A 21,293-nucleotide genomic window follows, 5' to 3' on the forward strand; every position below is an offset into this window, starting at 1 on the left:
TTTCACAGAGAAATCGCAGCTTGCATAAACCTGCTTTGGGTACAGCTATACTCCTGCACTTTCAGCCGTCAGACATCATTTATGTGGATCAAATAAATCTTTGTCGCATATGATCAATATTCAACGTTGAATAGGAAATGCATGTGTGAAATTATCCATTTAGAAATGGTTGTGAATGATCTTCAGAAGCCGTCATTAACCCACCATCGTATTGTTTGTTTTTTAGAGACCAGGTTTGGGCTATTAAGCCTCAGTCGGATGAAGAGGTTCAATTTGTCAAACAAATATGCATCCAATATAAGGTAAAGTTTAACTTTTTTTTAGGCATTAGTTAATGTTTTCTTACAGTTCATTAATTTTACCTTTCATTGAACAATTTGCTTTATTTTAAAAAGTTCAAAATGCTTACACAATTTTCTTTAGAATTCCAAGTCATGTGATTGAGGAGCGTTCAAACATAACAATTTAGACCATTTAGTCGTCTAATTTCCTTTTAACCAAGATGCAGTGTCTTTCCTCCATTGTCCAGCTAGTGGGATTGCCCTCACTTAGCTCCTCGTATAGAACAAAGAACAAAGAACAGTACAGCACAGGAAACAGGCCCTTCGGCCCTCCAAGCCTGTGCCGCTCCTTGGTCCAACTCGACCAATCGTTTGTATCCCTCCATTCCCAGACTGCTCATGTGACTATCCAGGTAAGTCTTAAACGATGTCAGCGTGCCTGCTTCCACCACCCTACTTGGCAGCGCATTCCAGGCCCCCACCACCCTCTATGTAAAAAACATCCCTCTAATATCTGAGTTATACTTCGCCCCTCTCACCTTGAGCCCGTGACCCCTCATGAACGTCACTTCTGATCTGGGAAAAAGCTTCCCACCGTTCACCCGATCTATCCCCTTCATAATCTTGTACACCTCTATTAGATCTCCCCTCATTCTCTGTCTTTTCAGGGAGAACAACCCCAGTTTACCCAATCTCTCCTCATAGCTAAGACCCTCCATACCAGGCAACATTCTGGTAAACCTTCTCTGCACTCTCTCTAACGCCTCCACGTCCTTCTGGTAGTGCGGCGACCAGAACTGGACGCAGTACTCCAAATGTGGCCTAACCAGCGTTCTATACAGCTGCATCATCAGACTCCAGCTTTTATACTCTATACCCCGTCCTATAAAGGCAAGCATACCATATGCCTTCTTCACCACCTTCTCCACCTGTGTTGCCACCTTCAAGGATTTGTGGACTTGCACACCTAGGTCCCTCTGTGTTTCTATACTCCTGATGACTCTGCCATTTATTGTATAACTCCTCCCTACATTATTTCTTCCAAAATGCATCACTTCACATTTATCCGGATTAAACTCCAACTGCCACCTCCGCCCAATTTTCCAGCCTATCTATATCCTGCTGTATTGCCCGACAATGCTCTTCGCTATCTGCAAGTCCAGCCATCTTCGTGTCATCCGCAAACTTGCTGATTACACCAGTTACACCTTCTTCCAAATCATTTATATATATCACAAATAGCAGAGGTCCCAGTACAGAGCCCTGCGGAACACCACTGGTCACAGACCTCCAGCCGGAAAAAGACCCTTCGACCACTACCCTCTGTCTCCTATGGCCAAGCCAGTTCTCCACCCATCTAGCCACTTCTCCTTGTATCCCATGAGCCTTAACCTTCTTAACCAACCTGCCATGTGGACTTTGTCAAATGCCTTACTGAAATCCATATAGACGACATCCACGGCCCTTCCTTCATCAACTGTTTTTGTCACTTCCTCAAAAAACTCCACCAAATTTATAAGGCACGACCTCCCTCTTACAAAACCATGCTGTCTGTCACTAATGAGATTGTTCCTTTCTAAATGCACATACGTCCTGTCTCTAAGAATCCTCTCCAACAACTTCCCAACCACGGACGTCAAGCTCACCGACCTATAATTTCCTGGGTTATCCCTGCTACCCTTCTTAAACAACGGGACCACATTCGCTATCCTCCAATCCTCAGGGACCTCACCCGTGTCCAAAGAAGCGACAAAGATTTCCATCAGAGGCCCAGCAATTTCATCTCTCGTCTCCCTGAGCAGTCGAGGATAGATGCCATCAGGCCCTGGGGCTTTGTCAGTTTTAATGTTCCCTAAAAAACCTAACACTTCCTCTCTTGTAATGGAGATTTTCTCTAACGGGTCAACACCTCCCTCCGAGACACTCCGGGTTAACACGCCCCTCTCCTTCGTGAATACCGATGCAAAGTATTCATTTAGGATCTCCCCTATTCCCTTGGGTTCTAAGCATAATTCCCCTCCTTTGTCCCTGAGAGGTCCGATTTTCTCCCTGACAACTCTTTTGTTCCTAACGTATGAATAGAATGCCTTAGGATTCTCCTTAATCCTGCCTGCCAAGAACATCTCGTGACCTCTTTTTGCCCTTCTAACTCCCCGTTTGAGTTCTTTCCTACTCTCTCTGTATTCCTCCAGAGCTCCATCTGTTTTCTGTTGCCTGGACTTAACGTACATTAAAATAATAAAAATCCCTTTTCATTTTAATCAGATCCTCAATTTCCCGGGTTATCCACGGCTCTCGAATCCTACCTTTCCTATCTTTCCTTTTTATAGGCACATGCCTATCCTGCAGCCTTATCAATAGTTCCTTAAAAGACTCCCACATGCCAGACGCGGACTTACCCTCAAACATCCTCTCCCAATCAACATCCACCAATTCCTGCCTAATCCGGCTATAGTTAGCCTTCCCCCAATTTAGCACCCTGCCCGTAGGACAGCACTCATCCTTGTCCATTACTATCCTAAAGTTAACAGAGTTGTGGTCACTATTTGCCACATGTTCCCCTACCGAAACTTTGACGACCTGACCGGGCTCATTTCCCAGAACTAGGTCCAGTATAGCCCCCTCTCTAGTCGGGCTATCTACATACTGTTCCAAAGAACCTTCCAATACGCATTTTACAAATTCCTCCCCGTCCGGACCCCCAGCTCTAAGCACTTTCCAGTCTGTGCCAGGGAAATTAAAGTCCCCCACTACAACAACCCTATTTTTTCTGCACCTATCCAGAATGTCCTGACATATCCTTTCCTCTACTTCCCGTGGGCTGTTGGGTGGTCTGTAGTACACCCCCAGCAGAGTGACTGCACCCTTCCTGTTTCTGAGTTCCACCCACAGCGACTCAGTACATGACCCCTCTAAGTTGTCTACCCTCTGCACCGCGGTAATATGCTCCTTAACTAATATCGCTACTCCCCCACCTTTTTTAGCCCCTCCTCTGTCTCGCTTAAAACACTTATACCCAGAATATTCAGCTGCCAGTCCTGTCCTTCTTTTAACCAAGTTTCCGTCACCGCAACCACATCCGTTACGCTCCTCGCATTGAAGCAGATGCACTCCAGACCTCCAGGCCCACTCAGGTCATCCTCCTCCAGAGTGCTCCTCTTCTTAGCTCGCCTTGCCCTGGCCCCCAGCTCAACCCCAGCCTCAGTATTTACTGACCTACTGTTTTGTTCCCCACCCCCTGCCACACTAGTTTAAATCCTGCCGAAACACTCTAGCAAAACTCCCAGCCAGGATATTTGCTCCCTTCCAGTTAAGGTGTAACCCATCCTTTCTGTACAGTTGCCATCCTGACTTGAAGATTTCCCAAGTTATCTATGAATTTAAAACCCTCCCTCTTGCACCAGTCCTTTAGCCACGCGTTCAACTGTAGAATCTCCCTGTTCCGAGCCTCACTTGCACTAGACACCGGGAGCAGTCCAGAGATTGCTACCCTGGAGGCCTTACTTTTTAGCCTAGCACCCAACTCCCTGAATTTCTCTCGTATGACCCCCCTGCTCTTCCTACCTACATCATTTTCACCAATGTGTATAATCACATCCGTTTGACTACCTTCCTTTTTAAATATGCTTCCTACCCTCTCGGAGACATCCAGTACCCCGGCACCAGGGAGGCAGACTACCATCCTGGATTCTCATTCACTCCCACAGAACCGCCTGTCCGTGCCTCTAACCATTGCGTTCCCCACAACTATCGCTCTCCTAAACCCCTTCTTTCCCTTCCGGACCCCTGAGCCTGTCTCCGTGGAGGCGATCTGGTCCTCGTGGCTTACCCCTGGAGGGTTATCCCCCTCCACAGAATCCAAAACAATATACCTATTTTGGAGGGGGACAACCGCAGGGGATCCCTCCACAGACTGCTCACTCCCTTCCCTTCTCCCATCTGTTGCCCATCCCTTTCTTTTATGGGAGACTGCCACTGGGGTACTTTCTGGCACATCACCCTTCTGACTATTACCCCTCCTAACCGTGACCCACGTGTCTTCCTTCCGAGACCCTGGTGTCACTACCTGACTATAACTTTTATCTATTAATCTTTCATTTTCCCTAACTAAACTGAGTTCATCAAGCCTCAGCTCCAGCTCCCTTACACGATCCTTCAGGAGTTGCAGTTCCATGCATCTGGCACAGATATGGACTTCCGGGAGGCAAGTTGTCTCCAGGAACTCCCACATCCCACACCGAATGTAGTATACTGGCCTCCCACTCATACCAGCCATGTCCTTTTTAGTTTTTGGGAGATAAAACAAAAAAGGGGGTGTAACAGAAGAAAAACAAACAACTTTCCTCGACTTCACCGAAGCCCTGTGAGCCAAAGCCCTTACAGCTCACACTCTGCTCCCTGCTCACTCCACTGCCCGCTCCAGGCGCTGCCCGCTCAAAAGTGCGGCCTGCTTTTAAACCCTCCAAAAAACCTTCCCCAGGCTGCTCCTGGGCCTACTTCCTGTTTTGAAAAAAAACCTCCGATTTTTAAGCCAAATTTAACTGAAAAATAAATAAATAAAAGGCAGACACAATCTCTCTTACCCTCAGCCTGCTCCTGTGGAACAATGAGGCTGAAACCTCCAAGGTAAGCCCTTTTTAAACCTTCCCCAGGCTGCTCCTGGGCCTACTTCCTGTTTTGAAAAAAAAACCTCCTTTTTAAATTAGCCCTTTTTAAACCTTCCCCAGGCTGCTCCTGGGCCTACTTCCTGTTTTGAAAAAAAAACTCCGATTTTTAAGCCAAATTTAAGTGAAAAATAAATAAATAAAATGCAGACACAATCTCTCTTACCCTCAGCCTGCTCCTGTGGAACAATGAGCAGGCTTGGTTATCTGACCATAGCAGAGTACACACACAACATTCCATTCCACTGTTTGTCCTGGATTACTTCTCCCATTTCTTGACCAGCAATAACATTCTGCTGTTTCACAATCACCAACTGGCCGCTATTTATTCCACAACCATAGTTATTGTTGTCTTTGGGATCCTGCTGTGCTTAAATTGGCTGCCATGTTTCCCACATTACAACAATTACTCCACTTAGTACTTACTTGGCGGCAAAGTGCTTTGTGAGATCCTGAGGCCACAAAAGTTGCTAAAGATATGCAAACCTTTTTATCTTTACATATTCCCTCATGTAAACCAGCTAAATTGGTGCCATTTTATCCTTTCGCGCTCCAAACCATGAGCTTAGCAGTGCCACCTCCCAACCTAGCTCTTTTGGGAGACCATGTTCTCTGAGATTTCTGGGGATCTCTATAGTCATGTACAGAAGCACTTTTCTGCTCTGCATACCATTTTAACTGTAAGGGATCGGGTTTGATTCTCGTCTTAGGTCACTGTCTGTGTGGAGTTTGTACGTTCTTTCTGTGTCTGCATGGGTTTCCTACGGGGTGCTCCGGTTTCCTCCCACAGTCCAAAAGACGTGCTGGTTAGGTGCATTGGCCATGTTAAATTCTCTCTCAGTGTACCCGAACAGGTGCCGGAGTGTGGCGACTAGGGGAATTTCACAGTAACTTCATTGCAGTATTAATGTAAGCTGACTTGTGACTAATAAATAAACTTTTTTAAAAAAACTACAGAAACTAGATTTCCTTAAATTCTATCCATGCTCCCAACAGCTTTGGAAACAAGCAGAACACACATTTGGACACTTCACTTTAAACTTACCTGAACTCTCCTTTTGCATCTCCTTTCAACCTCTGTGATAATCTTATCTCTTGTGTAATCCATATTTAATACTTCTTCCTTTCATATCCGCTTGCTGCTAATGACCTGGAGAAAACAAAAAATAAATCCCATCTACAAAATACATAGTATTAGACAGACCTGAATTTTGAACGTGAAACCCGCTCCCACCCAAGATGGCATTGTTAACGTTGGCTGGCCATTTAACGGCCACCCAGTATGAAATGCACTCTGTGAAATGCTGAGCGCTGCTGGGGAGGGCGGGAGAGAGGGTGGGCACTGAGAAAAGGGAGGATGTGGTTGGCACTTCCAATATGCTTCCTCAGGGGGCACAGCTGCTACGGAGCTGTCTGAGGCAGCTACTGACCTGTAAAAAACTAAATATCAGCAGAAAAACTACACCACAAGTGTCTAAACCGCACAATGAAACGCAGACCTCCCAGACACATGGTGGTGGGGGCCTGGAATGCGCTGCCAGGCAAGGTGGTGGAGGCGGACACACTGGGAACGTTTAAGACTTATCTAGATAGCCACATGAACGGAGTGGGAATGGAGGGATACAAAAGAATGGTCTAGTTTGGACCAGGGAGCGGCACGGGCTTGGAGGGCCGAAGGGCCTGTTCCTGTGCTGTATTGTTCTTTGTTCTTTATTTGTTAATTTTATTTGAGCCCTGACCTTTCATCCTGCCCTGCATCAAGATTACAGCCAAAATGTAAAGGCCGCCTGGCCACTCGGCCTGCCCGCCAATCATGAAGGCAGACGGGCAATGTACAATCCCAATCAATGCTGTTTAATTAATTTAAATTTAAAATGCAAGGTCATTCATTTTGGTATGAAGAACGTCAGGTGGCAATATAAAATAAGGGGCACAATTCTAAAGGGGTTGCAGGAGCAGAGGGACCTGGACGTATATGTGCATGGATCATTGATGGTGGCAGGACACGTGGAGAGAGCAGTTAATAAAGCATTCAGTATCCAAGGCTTTTTTAACAGTGGCATAGAGTACAGGAACAAGGACAAGGAGGTTATGCTGAACTTATACAAGACACTAGTTAGACCTCAGCTAGAATACTGTGCACTGTTCTGGACACCACACTATAGGAAGGATGTGAGTGAATGCATTGGAGAGAGTTTACAAGAATGGTTCCAGGGATGAGAAACTTCAGTTATGAGGATAGATTGAGAGCTGGGACTGTTCTCCTTGGAGAGGAGAAGGCTAAGAGGAGATTTGATTGAGATGTTCAAAATCATGAGGGGGCTGGATGGAGCACATAGGGAGAAACTGTTCCCTCGTGTAAAAGCATTGAGAACGAGAAAGCAGAGATTTAAAGTGATTTACAAAAGAAGCAAATGTGATGTGAGAAAAAACTTTTTCACACTGCGAGTGGTTTGGGTCTGGAATACACTGCCCGGAAGTGTGGTGGAGTCAGGTTCAATCAAGGCATTCAAGAGAACACTAGATGATTACTTGGCTAGAAACAATGTGCAGAGGTACGGGGAAAAGGCAGGGGAATGGCACCAAGTCATGATGCTCATTTGGAAAGCAGGTGCAGACATGATGGGCTGAATGGCCTCTTCTGCAACGAAAGAATTCTGTGATTCTGTGAAACATTAACAGGTTCTCCCTGAAAGCTGGCATTCATGACCTAATTCTCTTGCCCCACTGTCCCAAGCAGTAATGGGAGTAATGAAAATGTGTGAGGGGTCCCAATGTTACATGTGATGCTGTTACACTATCTTTCTCAACCATGTGCACTGGCCGAATACTAGTATTGGAAACTTTCTAGTCTCAATTAGCAGGCTGACCGTATTTGCCGTAAAACACAGAGTGAAATGTCAGTTGACTGTACATTGCATGCGTTTTGTTGATTGACTTCCTATTACAGTTTTAATTAGGATACCTTTAACTTAGTGTTGTGCAAGGATTGTCCATTCAACCAAGTCTTGTGTGGCTTCCCTGAAATGAGTCATGCTCATCGGGAACATGAGAGGAATTCTACCCTGCTTTTAGCAGTGCCAGAGTTCTATTCTGACATACAAATTACAGTAAATTTAAGAATAGTTATAAAGTGACTTAAGTAAAGGCTGTTTTTGATAATGTTTGTAAGGGGAAGTTTTTTGCTTCCTACCAGCATAAAAGACAAGCAGACATGAGTACAGTACAAAAGGCAACACAAGCTTTATTCTCTGTCCAAAATAACAAACCACAGGCCTGGGGGAACACAGCTGCCAGCCAACTGCTTCCCCTGGCCATTATGTGCTTCACAATTTATAGGGTTTTGAACTTCGCGCCAAATGTATGGTAATGAGCTCATTCAAAGCGGTTGCTGATAGCATGAATGGGACCCACGTGGGTTATTGTCATTTACTACAAGTTACGCAATCAGTATCTACTAAAACAATCAGCAATTAACACAAAGCGGTGACACAATAGCAAAGTATTGAAAAGCCATTATAGATAGGTGCGGTTGATCTGTGGCTAATGGTGAAGTGATCCTATTTCTCCTGGGCCAATCTCTTTCTGGAGAGTTCCCTTTGTGATTGCATAATCTAATCAGTTGAGCTATTGTCTGTGTTTCCCTGCCTGGAGGCTAAAGTGATTTAAACTGTCTGTAGTGATTAGAGGGTGCAAGGAACCTCTCCATGAGTCATCGCATTGCTGTGAGCTGCTGACAATATTTCCATCATTCGTTGCCGGGCAAAATAAATTCGATATAAACGTGTGAAAATGTCCATGATATTAAGCATAAAAGTTGCCCCCTTCAATGTTGTACAAAAATCTAATACCTACCTGATTTCATTATCTGCAGCCTATTTTCTGGCAACCAAGCTCAATTGATGAGATCAGAATCAACAAAGAAATCCACCTTTACATCAATGCATCTAATATCGAAGAGGTGAAAACTCAACTGACTACAGCAGCCGTCACGTATAGGTACGCCAAACACATTTTTTATAGTGATGCGCGTGTCACAGATAGAATACAATTATGAAAATGTTGCAAAACCTTTTGGAATTGCAGCCATTGTTCATGTGCGAGGATAGGCAGTGAGTACTGGCAACCCAGGCTGATTTTTGTACCTACCTAACATTCACACAGCTTTCAGCATTGGATAGCCATCGATAGTGGAAACGCAGGGTGTTTTTCCTCTCCCTAACCCAGGGTGCTGAGCGCTAATTGTAGCACTCCCACTGCTGCCCCAGATGGTCCTATTTGATTCACTTACCAAATGGTCCACTAGGGGATGACTAACAGCACTTCCCACATTGTTAGCCTCCCAATGTTTGAAACTTGTGTCTTTTGCTAATTTTGTTTGGCTGGCCAAACAGAAAGACATGGAGGTTTTGGATAGAGTACAAAAAGATTTACCAGGATGTTGCCTGGTATGGAGAGCATTAACTATGAGGAGAGGTTGGAGAAACTTCATTTGTTCTCACTGGAACAACGGAGGTTGAGGGGTGACCTGATAGAAGTCCACAAGGTTATGAGGGGGCATGGACAGAGTGGACAGTCAGAAGCTTTTTCCCAGAGTGGAAGAATCAATTACTAGGGGGCATAGGTTTAAGGTGCGAGGGGCAAGGTTTAAAGGAGATGCCCGAGGCAAGTTTTTTACACAGAGGGTGGTGGGTGCCTGGAATTCGCTGCCAGGGGAGGTAGCAGAAGCAGATACGATAGTGACTTTTAAGGGACATCTGGACAAATACGTGGATAGGAATGAAATGGAGGAATATGGTCCCCGGAAAGATAGGGGGTTTTAGTTCAGTTGGACAGCATGGTCGGCGCAGGCTTGGAAGGCCAAAGGGCCTGTTCCTGTGCTGTAATTTTCTTTGTTCTTTGGTCATTTACTTTCCAGCAAGCTCACTTGTACAGAATATGTATCATTTTCAGGGTATTGATCGCGGACGTTCAGCAGCTCATAATGAAACAAAAACAAACATTTCATCCCAGGGGGTTCTCTTCGTACCATGAAAGGTATCACCCGCTGCATGAGGTAAGAACTTTTTAAGTAGCTTTTACTTCAAATTTATATATATATAATATATATATAAATATATATGTTAAGAGAAGGAAGATAGCAACATATGAGCTGGAGTAGGCCTTTCAGACTCTCAAGCCTGCTTCAGCATTCAGCAAGGGTAAGGTGTTGGATTGGGGGAAGGCTAACTTTAGTGGGATTAGGCAGAAATTGGCAGCTGTTGATTGGGAGAGGCTGTTTGAGGGTAAATCCACATCTGGCATGTGGGAGTCTTTTAAGGAACAGTTGTTAGGGCTACAGGACAGGCATGTGCCTGTAAAAAAGAAGGATAGGAAGGGTAGGATTCGAGAACCGCGGATAACCAGGGAAATTGAGGGATTGGTCAAAAAGAAAAGAGTGGCGTACGTTAGGTCCAGGCAGCTAAAAATGGAGGAATACAAAGAAAGTATGAAAGAACTCAAACGAGGAATTAGAAGGGCAAAAAGGGGTCACAAAATGTCCTTGGCAGACAGGATTAAGGAGAATCCCAAGGCATTTTATTCATACGTTAGGAACAAAGGGGTTGTCAGGGAAAAAATCGGACCTCTCAGGGACAAAAGTGGGGAATTATGCTTGGAGCCCAAAGAAGTAGGGGAGATCCTAAATGAATACTTTGCGTCGGTATTCACAAAGGAGAGGGATGTGTTGACTGGGAGTGTCTCGGTGGGGAGTGTTGACCCGTTAGAGAAAATCTCCATTACAAGGGAGGAAGTGTTAGGTTTTTTAGGGAATATAAAGACTGACAAATCCCCAGGGCCTGATGGAATCTATCCCAGGCTGCTCAAGGAGATGAGAGATGAAATCGCTGGGCCTCTGACGCAAATCTTTGTCTCGTCACTGGACACAGGTGAGGTCCCAGAGGACTGGAGGATAGCTAATGTGGTCCCGTTATTTAAGAAGGCTAGGAAGGATAAACCGGGTAATTATAGGCCGGTGAGCTTGACGTCCGTGGTCGGGAAGTTGTTGGAGAAGATTCTTAGAGATAGGATGTATGCGCATTTAGAAAGGAATAAACTCATTAACGATAGTCAGCATGGTTTTGTGAGAGGGAGGTCATGCCTCACTAACCTGGTGGAGTTTTTTGAAGAAGTGACTAGAATGGTTGATGAGGGAAGGGCTGTGGATGTCGTCTATATGGACTTTAGTAAAGCGTTTGACAAAGTCCCTCATGGTAGGTTGGTACAAAAGGTTGGATCTCATGGGATAAAGGGGGAGGTGGCTATATGGGTGGAGAACTGGCTTGGTCACAGAAGACAGAGGGTGGTAGTGGAAGGGTCTTTTTCCGGCTGGATGCCTGTGACTAGTGGTGTTCCGCAGGGCTCTGTATTGGGACTTCTGCTGTTCGTGATTTATATAAACGATCTGGAAGAAGGTGTAACTGGGGTGATCAGTAAGTTTGCGGACGACACGAAAATGGCTGGACTTGCAGATAGTGAGGAACATTGTCAGAGGCTACAGAAGGATATAGATAGGCTGGAAATTTGGGCAAGGAAATGGCAGATGGAGTTCAATCCTGATAAATGCGAAGTGATGCATTTTGGTGGGAATAATGTAGGGAGGAGCTACACGATAAATGGCAGAACCATAAAGGGTGTAGATACGCAGAGGGACCTGAGTGTGCAAGTCCACAGATCCTTGAAGGTGACGTCACAGGTGGAGAAGGTAGTGAATAAGGCATATGGAATGCTTGCCTTTATAGGACGGGGCATAGAGTATAAAAGTTGGGGTCTGATGTTGCAGTTGTATAGAACGTTGGTTCGGCCGCATTTGGAATACTGCGCCCAGTTCTGGTCGCCACACTACTGGAAGGACGTGGAGGCTTTAGAGAGAGTGCAGAGGAGGTTTACCAGGATGTTGCCTGGTATGGAAGGGCTTAGTTATGAGGAGAGATTGGGTAAACTGGGATTGTTCTCACTGGAAAGACGGAGATTGAGGGGTGACCTAATAGAGATGTATAAAATTATGAAAGGCATAGATAGGGTGAACGGTGGGAAGCTTTTTCCCAGATCGGTGGTGACGTTCACGAGGGGCCATAGGTTCAAGGTGAGGGGGGGGAGGTTTAACACGGATATCAGAAGGACGTATTTTACACAGAGGGTGATGGGGGCCTGGAATGCGCTGCCGGGCAAGGTGGTGGAGGCGGACACACTGGGAACGTTTAAGACTTATCTAGATAGCCACATGAACGGAGTGGGAATGGAGGGATACAAAAGAATGGTCTAGTTTGGACCAGGGAGCGGCGCGGGCTTGGAGGGCCGAAGGGCCTGTTCCTGTGCTGTATTGTTCTTTGTTTTTTGTCTTGTTCTAGATTGTGGTTGATCATCTAACTCAGCTGTTTTCCCACACTATCCCTATTCTTTGGTGTCATTAGTATCTAGCAATTTCCATCTGGAACATAATGACTGTGCCTCCACATCCCTCTCGGAAAGAGAATTCCAAAGATTTACTACCCTCTAAGTGAAGAAGTTCCTCCTCAACTCATTTTTCAATGGCTTGTTCCTTATTCTGCAACTGTATCCCTTGGTTCTAGACCACCCCCAGCCAGAGGAAACATCCTTTCTGCAACTATCCTGTCTGGCCCCCTTAAGAATTTTATAAGTTTCAATGAGATCACCTCTCATTCTTCTAAACCCCAAAGAATGCAGGTCCCATCTCTCCAAACTCTCCTGATAGAAGGTGGCTCACTACCACCTTTTCAAGGGGCCTGAAATCCCAGGAAACAATCTGGTGAACGTCCACTGCACTTTGGCAAATATATCAAGAAAATACATATGTGTGGCAAGCAAATATATAGCAAGAGCATGATGAAGGGGAATGCGGACCCATTAAAGACAAATGGGGGTGAAGACATAATTGGTGATAAGAATTGTTAAATGCTGTATCCATTTTCATAGAAAATAATGGGACTTAAGATAGACCAATCTCCAAGACATGATTATTTATAGCCTAGAGTATTGACAGAAATAGATGAGGAAATGGAAGACATGTTAGGCATAATCTTTCAAAGCCCCTAGAATCAGGAACTGCACCTTTGAACTAAAAATGTGAAAAATATTTTATTGCTTAGGATGGGAGGAGGAACACAGTTAACTACAAATGTGTCAATTTAAGAAAAGTTTGGAGGAAGTTACTGGAATCTGTTATCAGACTGAGCACTCTGAACAAATCGGAGCTAGTCAATGAGTATCAGCCTGGATTTGTGATTGGTAGGTCATATCTGGCTAACCTGGTTGAATGTTTTGGTACAGGGATAGTGGTAGGAATGTATTTAATGGATATTGTCAAAATGAACATTCAGATGACATTCAATATGGTTCCACATGAGAGATTCTGGAAAGTGCATCAAATTAGAGATATCTTTGTGAGATAGGTGAATTAGTTGGAAGGGAGATGTGTTGCCCTTGAAGGGGCAATCACCACAGTAGTGGACAGAGAGTTGGGGGATAGGTAATATTTCCTGATTGGCTAGATGCCTAGATGTTCCTTCACTATCGTTGGATCAAAATCCTGGAATCCCCTCCTGAACAGCTCTGTAGGTGTACCTACACCACAATAGACTGCAACAATTCAAGAAGGCAGCTCACCACCACCTTCTCAAGGGGCCTGGGAAGTTTAGTGAACACTTATGTAAAAGGCTTTTATCTTTGTCTCTAATAACAGATAATCTGGTCACTATCTCGTTGCTGTTTTGCTGTTTTTCCTACACCACAACAGTGACTACATTTTTAAAGTATTTCATTGGCTCAAAAGCACTGGGGTTATCCTGAGGATGTAAAAGGGGCTATATAAATGCCAAGTCTTTCTGTTCCTCTTTTAAAGGGGAAGTCTCACTGTCTGGTCTCTTTCATAAAACTCACCAGATCCAAAGATCCAACACTAACTTCTGTGTCCTCGTGTTTGTTTAGGGGTTTTATTTATAAAATAAATGTGATCTTTGTTTAGCCAGCGGCAATTGTTCTTTACAGTTTGAAACAATTAACCAGCCTGTCAGCTATCAGTATGTCAAGCTGTTTCTTACTCACAAAGCTGCTGAAATCCCATTTCCCCTTCTTACATGTCACTCGCCGTGTGTGAACACACAGTTTACAAGTGTGTCCTTGTGAGAATACAAATAACTTCTTGCTTATTTTGCTAATATCCATAGCAATTTGCCATTCCAATTTCTCTCTTTTTAACCTGACACTAATGTTAGAATTTCTCAATTTGCTAAAAAACTGATGAACGCTTGCATTTAATCAGGTGGAAGGGAGATGCTGAGGCAGTGAGGGGGAGGTCAGAAAGGAGAACCAAAAGCTTGGACGTAAAGTTCATTTTGACAATATTCATTAGATACCATCCTACCACCATACCAGTGATCCCTGCACCAGCCAGATGTGATTTATCAATCAGAATCCATGCTGAAACTCATTGACCAGCTCAGAGTTGTCTAAAGTGCTCAGTCTGATAATAAATCTCATTAAAGAATGAACAAAACAGACTCACTGGTCTATCAATTTTCAATTGTTCAAGTGGACTATTAAATATGAAAGACAGGTGAAAAATTACCTTTCAAAAAGTAACCAGGACAAAGCCAATATATATATATATTTATATGCTTCCAATCAACAGTGTATTCAAACAAGCTCACAAAATACTTCCATCTTAATTAAACAATTCGATACTTCCTTATCATATCTTACCCAGACAATAATAAACTCTATAAAGTTTGCGTTTGAGGTGCAATCCCAAAGACACAGGACTTTGGTTTGGGGAGGGAAGGTGTGGCAGCCAGTGGAATGGGTAGGGTATATGTGTAAAGTTCAAATTACAAATTCAAAAGACAACAACAATGCATTGTAGGATGTTCCCATTCTCTCACATCACTCTGTCCTTTCTCTGTGAGGTGTGTTCCTTCAAGCTTCCTGAAGAGTTTCAACATCACTGACTGAAGCAGTCATCTCAATTCCACTCAATAGAGCATCTTTTGTCCCCATTTTAGATTGATACATTTAGATAATTTCTACCAAATTGGAGAGGGGGCAAGGCAATGGGTGGGCAATGAGGTAGTGATGACAATGCCTTTTCAGGAAAATCCACTCAGATGTCAGTCACGTTCCTGTTTCAATTTCGCATCTTACTTTGGCAAGAAAATTACATCAGGTAGTGCCAAGAATAAAGCAGAAGAATAAACAAAATGTGTTGATTAACAGGCACATAATAATAACATGAATCTACTTTAACAAGGTAAATTCATCAATCTTACACTTCCAACTGTGAACTGTCCTTGAAGAGAGCACAATTAGAGAGAAGGCTACATAATTATAACACGATGGCCAGAATTCTCAAGTCTTGTACACCTCGTCACCACAGTCGGCGGGAACAGAAAATTTGTTGTTCAACCAAATCTCCATTCACTGCAGCGGGACTGGAGAATCCCAGCCACGGGAGAGGTCGGACAATTTTGGCCGTTTTCAGTAAATTAGCCAACTAATATTTTTAAAAATCATCAGAATATAAAGAAAGACAATTACTAGGGAAATGTGACAGTCTTAATACCTCTTTAATAATTGAAGGCAAGGGACTTGCAAGATCTTAACAGTTGTTACCCTTTCATCCGTAATTCTGTACAGACTCTTGCCAACAGCTAGTATACTGTAATTCTGAAAATGGTATTGCCATTCTCCAAATGGAATTTTACCATGACTCAGTAAAGTGTTTGATAGAGTCGGGTATACCTGCAACAGCCAAGTACAGAGTGATGGAAAAGGCCAAAGGATCAGGCTAGTTAGACTGGAGCGCTGTCTGACTATGGTAGTGTTGCATTGTCAGGTGCTAATGCATGCTGACAGTGTGTGTGGAATTGGGCTGCCTTGGGATACACATATCGCAGAGGTTGGTTTACCTTCTGTTAGAGCTCATTGCTGAACAGCAGAATCAGCCGTCAAAGGTCAGAACTTGATAGATGCAGGATTCAGATTCCAACTGATCCTGCAAATTAGTTTTAACTTTAAAACTTGGCCTGGAAAGAAGGGAATGATTCAAAGGAGAAAATACATCTGCTGAATACTGCTCCTCTGTGAGTCTTGAGTTCTCTGTCGAAAATACTCAACTGGGAGGTTTTTTTAGGCAAAGTACATTGAACAGTGTTTCAGGACAAACTGCAGTAGACGGCAGCAGATGGAAGATGATTCCACTACAGTTTCTGTGATGCCTTTTGGTCTGACATTGGTCATGACCATTTATCTGATATAAGTGGCTGTCCGGACTAAACAGGGATGGTGTGGTGGCTAGGCTTTATATGCACAAATCGTAAGGGTGGCATTGACTTTAAAAACTTCATAAGCTAGATGAGCCTATATTTGATAGGAAGGAATGTTATTGGCAGCCATTTTCCTGCACTCAGTTCAATGGCTGAACTCCATATTATTTGACAACTTGTAAGCCAAAACTCAGTTATCAGCACATTTCAAGTAGTTTCCGTGATATTTCTCCTTCAGATCACCATTTGGGAATATCTCTGGGTACTTTTTCTACAATTCATCTATCTAAAACAATACTCCAGTCAGTCTGTTTGCTGCATCCAGTAGTTCCTGAAATGATGTACGGGTTAGGTGCATTGGCCATGCTAAATTGCCCCTTAGTGTCCCGGGATGCGTGGGTTGGATGGATTTGCAGGGTAAATATGTGGGGCTGTGGGGATAGGGCCTAGGTGGGATTGTTGTCGGTGCAGACCCGATGGGCCAAATGGCCTCCTTCTGCATTGTAGGGATTCTATGATTCGAAGGTTTGCACTTCCATCACATTATTGGAGAGTCCTTTCCATCTGTTAATTGCTCTTTATGTGAAGGAAAATGTCCTAAGATCTTACATTTACTTTTTCCCAGTTTCCATCTGTGCTCTCTTGTCTGATCTAGATTCAGCCTAACCATAATCTTAACTATCTGGCATGTTTCTGGAAAGAAACCTCCTTTTCAGGCTGAAAGGACCTAGTCTTTCCTTATAATGCAGTCACTCTAACAGTAAGGGTCAGCCAAATGGCTCCTCTCTGCGCTCCCTTCCAGCTCTCAACGGCTCACTTGCGTTCTGGTGCCAGCAGCAGTGCAGAATGTGATCTGTAAGTTACGTTTGATTATTATGCACAAGTCATGAAGTGGGCTTAAATACATAAACCTTCCAACTCAGAGGCAAGCATGCTGTCAACTGAGCCAAGCTGACATTATCGGTGCCAAGTGGTACAATCTGTTTATACCCTTCATTTCAATGACAGTTATGTTCAAACATAATAGTGGATTATGTTTAATTATTGATTTTATTATTCAAATGCATCATTGGAAAAATGTAACATTACTGATGCATATAGAAGACAGATATCATAAAGATAAGAAATTGTTGATTCCCTTCCATTTCCAAACTGAGCCTTTTAATGTATAACACTTCGTGAAACCAATTACTTGGGGCCTATGTGATAATGCAAATTATATTAATTATTTGTCTTGATGTTATTAACAGATTTATTTATGGATGTCAGAAATTACAAATGCATACCCATCCTTCATTCAAAAAATACTTATTGGGCCATCAGCTGAGAAACGTCTAATTTATGTCTTGAAGGTAAAGGTGTTTTCTGTTTTAGTTTTGTCTTTATTTCCTCTTTAAAGGATGGCCACACCCTTGTCCTGTTGTCACTCTTCTTTCCCCAGCTTTTCAATGGTACCGCCTCACCGAAAGGCGCCTTGTGGATTGACTGCGGTATCCATGCCAGAGAATGGATAGCACCGGCGTTCTGCCAGTGGTTCGTTCAATACGTGAGTGTGTCAGAAGGACAGGTTATACACAAACATGCTGCTGTGATTCTCTATGCAACCCCCAACTCCACCTCCCAGCATAGAGAGAGCAATCTACTAAGTTACCTACACTCCATCATTACCCTGGCTGGCACCTCTGGGAATTAGAACGTCATCCCCAGAAAACTGCCAGTGAGAAACCCTGGTGAAAAGTCATTCAAAATTGAGTTTCTAAAAAAAATTCTTTGAATGTTTTTCCTTACTATTAATAAAAATAATGAAACTGGATTTTAAAAAAAGCTGTTTCAACCAATCAGATAATGAAGGGTTTATCCAATTAACATGGGAAGGTGCTACTTTGCAAGTATTCCAGCCAATGGCAGAATGCGGAGTCACAGGGCAGTTGGAGGCAGGAAGTTACGTGATGATGTCGTCAAGCGGCATGGTGGAACAGTGGTCGGCGCTGCTGCCTCACAGCGCCAGGGACCCGGAATCGATTCTGGCCTTGGGTGACTATCTGTGTGGAGTTTGTACGTTCTCCCCGAGTCTGCGCGGGTTTCCTTTGGGTTCTCTGGTTTCCTCCCACAGTCCGAAAGATATGCAGGTTAGGTGGACTGGCCATGGTAAATGTGTGGAATTATTAGTGAACCCGAGAATCGGCAATGATTTCATGGCCATCATTAGACTTTTAATTCCAGATCTTTATTGAATTCAAATTCCACGGTGGAATTCGAATCTGGGTCCCCAGATCATTACTTTGGGTCTGTGGATTACTAGTCTAGTGACAATACCACTGCGCCATCATCTTCCCCACATCATCACCTCACCCAAAGTAAATAATTTCTTGGAAATTAAGGATGTTGATATGGAATTAAAACAAACTTTTTTAAGGTTAGTAAATATGGCAGAACAGGTTTATGGAGTTGAATGGTCTGCTCTTGTTCCTACCTGCTTACATAATATTGTGCACAATTATGTCACAACAAATGTTGGGCTCCATTTTTTGCACATTATAAATATTTAGGAATTCTGGCTTCACAGTCCTGACTTCAGTTTCATGCAGTTAATGGTCTAGTCGATGTGCCACAAAATAAAACCCTTGAATCTGTTGATTTTTAGGTTGTAGATTCACAGGACACGATGATCACCAACATTCTGAAATCTTTTGAAATTTATGTTCTTCCTGTTTGGAACGTTGATGGCTATGAGTACACGTGGACAACCGTAAGTTTTTTAATTATTTGCCTCACGTTAACATTACACTTAACATGATAACTGTGTTTGGAGCAATTCTGTCAAGAGAAGAAAAATTGATTAAATCTAAGTTTTTCTCATAACTGTGTAACCTGAATCCTATTTACATTTCCGATATGGGTGATTAAATAGACCTGCCAGGGAATGGAGAGATGAAAAGGGGGTGAGAGAGAAAATAAAGGAGGGATTAGAGGAAAGTGATGGGTACAACCCATGTGCCAGTTGCTTACAGGAAACAATTAGTTAGGTTCCATTAATGGTAGTGGAAGGTTCGGGACCGAGCCTATTAGGACGAAATTGGCTAAAAGAGATCCAGCTAGATTGGACAAATACCTTCCAGCTGGAAAATGGTCGCCTGAGTGAGGCCCTGAGTAAATATCCGGAGGTTTTTCGGGAAGGCCTAGGGACAATCAAAGGAGTCAAGGCAAAATTGCACGTCCCAAAGTTTTGCAAAGCCCGACCGGTACCATTTGCGTTAAGGGAAAAGGTCAATGCGGAAATCAAAAGATTACCGCACGAAGGAATAATAAAACTGGTCCAGTTCGCGGAATGGGCAGCACCCGTGGTTCCTATCTTAAAGCCGGATGACTCGGTGCGCCTTTGCAGCGATTTCAAACAGACAATAAATTGTTACTCTGAGCTAGACAAATACCCAATTCCCAGGATTGAAGACCTGTACACAAAGTTGGCAGGAGGACTCCTATTCACAAAACTGGACATGAGCCACGCATACCTGCAACTACGGCTGCTCAAGGATTTGCAAAGATTCGCCACAATAAATATGCCAGTATAAAAGATTGCCCTTCGGGGTTTCGTCAGCTTGTGCCATATTCCAAAGGACCATGGAGAGCATCCTACAGGGGTTACCACAGGTTGCCATGTACCTGGACGATGTCCTCATTACAGGTAAAACAAGGGCAGAACATCTGCAGAACCTGGAGGAAGTTTTCAGGAGATTTGCAGCAGCGGAAGTGCATCTGAAAAGGGAGAAATGCGTCTTTTTAGCACCACAAGTAACCTACCTGGGATACAAAGTGGATAAGTCGGGCCTACATCCTCTGGAGGATCGGATGCAAGCAATAAAAGATGCCCTGGCTCCCACAGCCATCAGGAGCTATGGTCGTTTTTAGGACTGGTAACATACTACGGGAAATTCATACAGAATAGGGCCTCCATTCTGGATCCCCTCCACCAGTTGCTAAAAAAGCCCACCAGGACAGGGCCTTCAAGAAAAGACCCTAGGTCCCCAAGATAATTGGGGGAGATCCCTCCGTAGAGGGACCTCCACTGGGGACCTCCGCCGCCCGGCGGCAACAAGGCCTGCCAAGGTGTATCCGGGTGACAGGCGAGGACGCGGTAGTGGAAGGTGTGCAACAGCAGCCCGTACAGGAAACGCCTCCGTGCAGTGGAAAAGGGCACAGAGGACACTTCCGTGAGGCGGCACATGTTGTGGGGCACCTGACCCGGGGGAGGGGTCGAGGTTTTCGGCCAATGTGAAATTCCATCCGAGCAGGGGAACGCTCGGGCGGGGTCCCACCACACGCCTGCACTGCCTTGAGACCGCGTGTGCACTTGGGGCCGAGCACAACCGTCCTAAGGTCTTGGGTGGCTTTGGCCACGCGCCAGACGGCCACCCCCGTGCACTCAGCCAGCACGTGGGGGCTCATCCAGCACGTCCCCGATCCTGGTCACCCCGGCATCCACGGCCCTCCTCTCCACCGGCCACCTGAAGTTATACAGCTGGAGGAGCGGGTTCCTGAGCAGCAGCTCTCGCACGAGAGCCGCTACTCCTGACGGGGGAGAACTGCGTCACGAGGCGACCGTGTTCCAGACCATGAGGAGGTCCTGGTAAAAGATGGGCAATGCCTGCAAGGAGGTTGGAATACACCCCAGATTGATATGCAGGAGCTATACGTGATAATTCAAGCTGTGCAACTGGCGGAAGAAATACGTCGCCAGGGCACACCATTGTGGAGGAGGCTCGACGTAAAGGTATCTCTGCAGGGTCTGGAGACAAAGGACTCTTCAGGTAGTTCATACTCTAGCAAGCCAACCTCATTAGCCTGGCTGAAGTCATCACACCCATCCCTCCCCCCCACATGGACATTGGCACCTCCTGGTGGACAAGGGGAACACCCCTCAACCCTGGCACACATCAGGGCCCAACCAAGCATCGAGGTGTAACTAAAGACTGACAAAGAGATTGTAGAGTTCCTCTCTGAGATGGGCCACATCCTGGCAGCTGTGAATA

The 21,293-nt window shown here is 44.6% G+C and overlaps 1 protein-coding gene across 1 annotated transcript in view; it reads left to right on the top strand.

Annotated features, from left to right (window-relative positions):
• The first annotated feature begins 227 nt into the window (after nucleotides 1-227).
• Nucleotides 228-21,293, top strand: part of LOC144506123 (carboxypeptidase B2-like) — a 37,011-nt gene continuing 15,945 nt past the window's right edge. The window contains exons 1-6 of the mRNA XM_078231948.1: nucleotides 228-302; nucleotides 8,820-8,944; nucleotides 9,899-10,001; nucleotides 17,514-17,615; nucleotides 17,705-17,809; nucleotides 18,908-19,012. Coding sequence (XP_078088074.1) covers nucleotides 9,930-10,001; nucleotides 17,514-17,615; nucleotides 17,705-17,809; nucleotides 18,908-19,012 — 384 coding nt within the window. The 5' untranslated portion in view covers nucleotides 228-302; nucleotides 8,820-8,944; nucleotides 9,899-9,929. The remainder of the gene's footprint in view (nucleotides 303-8,819; nucleotides 8,945-9,898; nucleotides 10,002-17,513; nucleotides 17,616-17,704; nucleotides 17,810-18,907; nucleotides 19,013-21,293) is intronic.

This window comes from Mustelus asterias, chromosome 17 (genome assembly GCF_964213995.1).
Source record: "Mustelus asterias chromosome 17, sMusAst1.hap1.1, whole genome shotgun sequence".
Classification (NCBI taxonomy): Eukaryota; Metazoa; Chordata; class Chondrichthyes; order Carcharhiniformes; family Triakidae; genus Mustelus; species Mustelus asterias.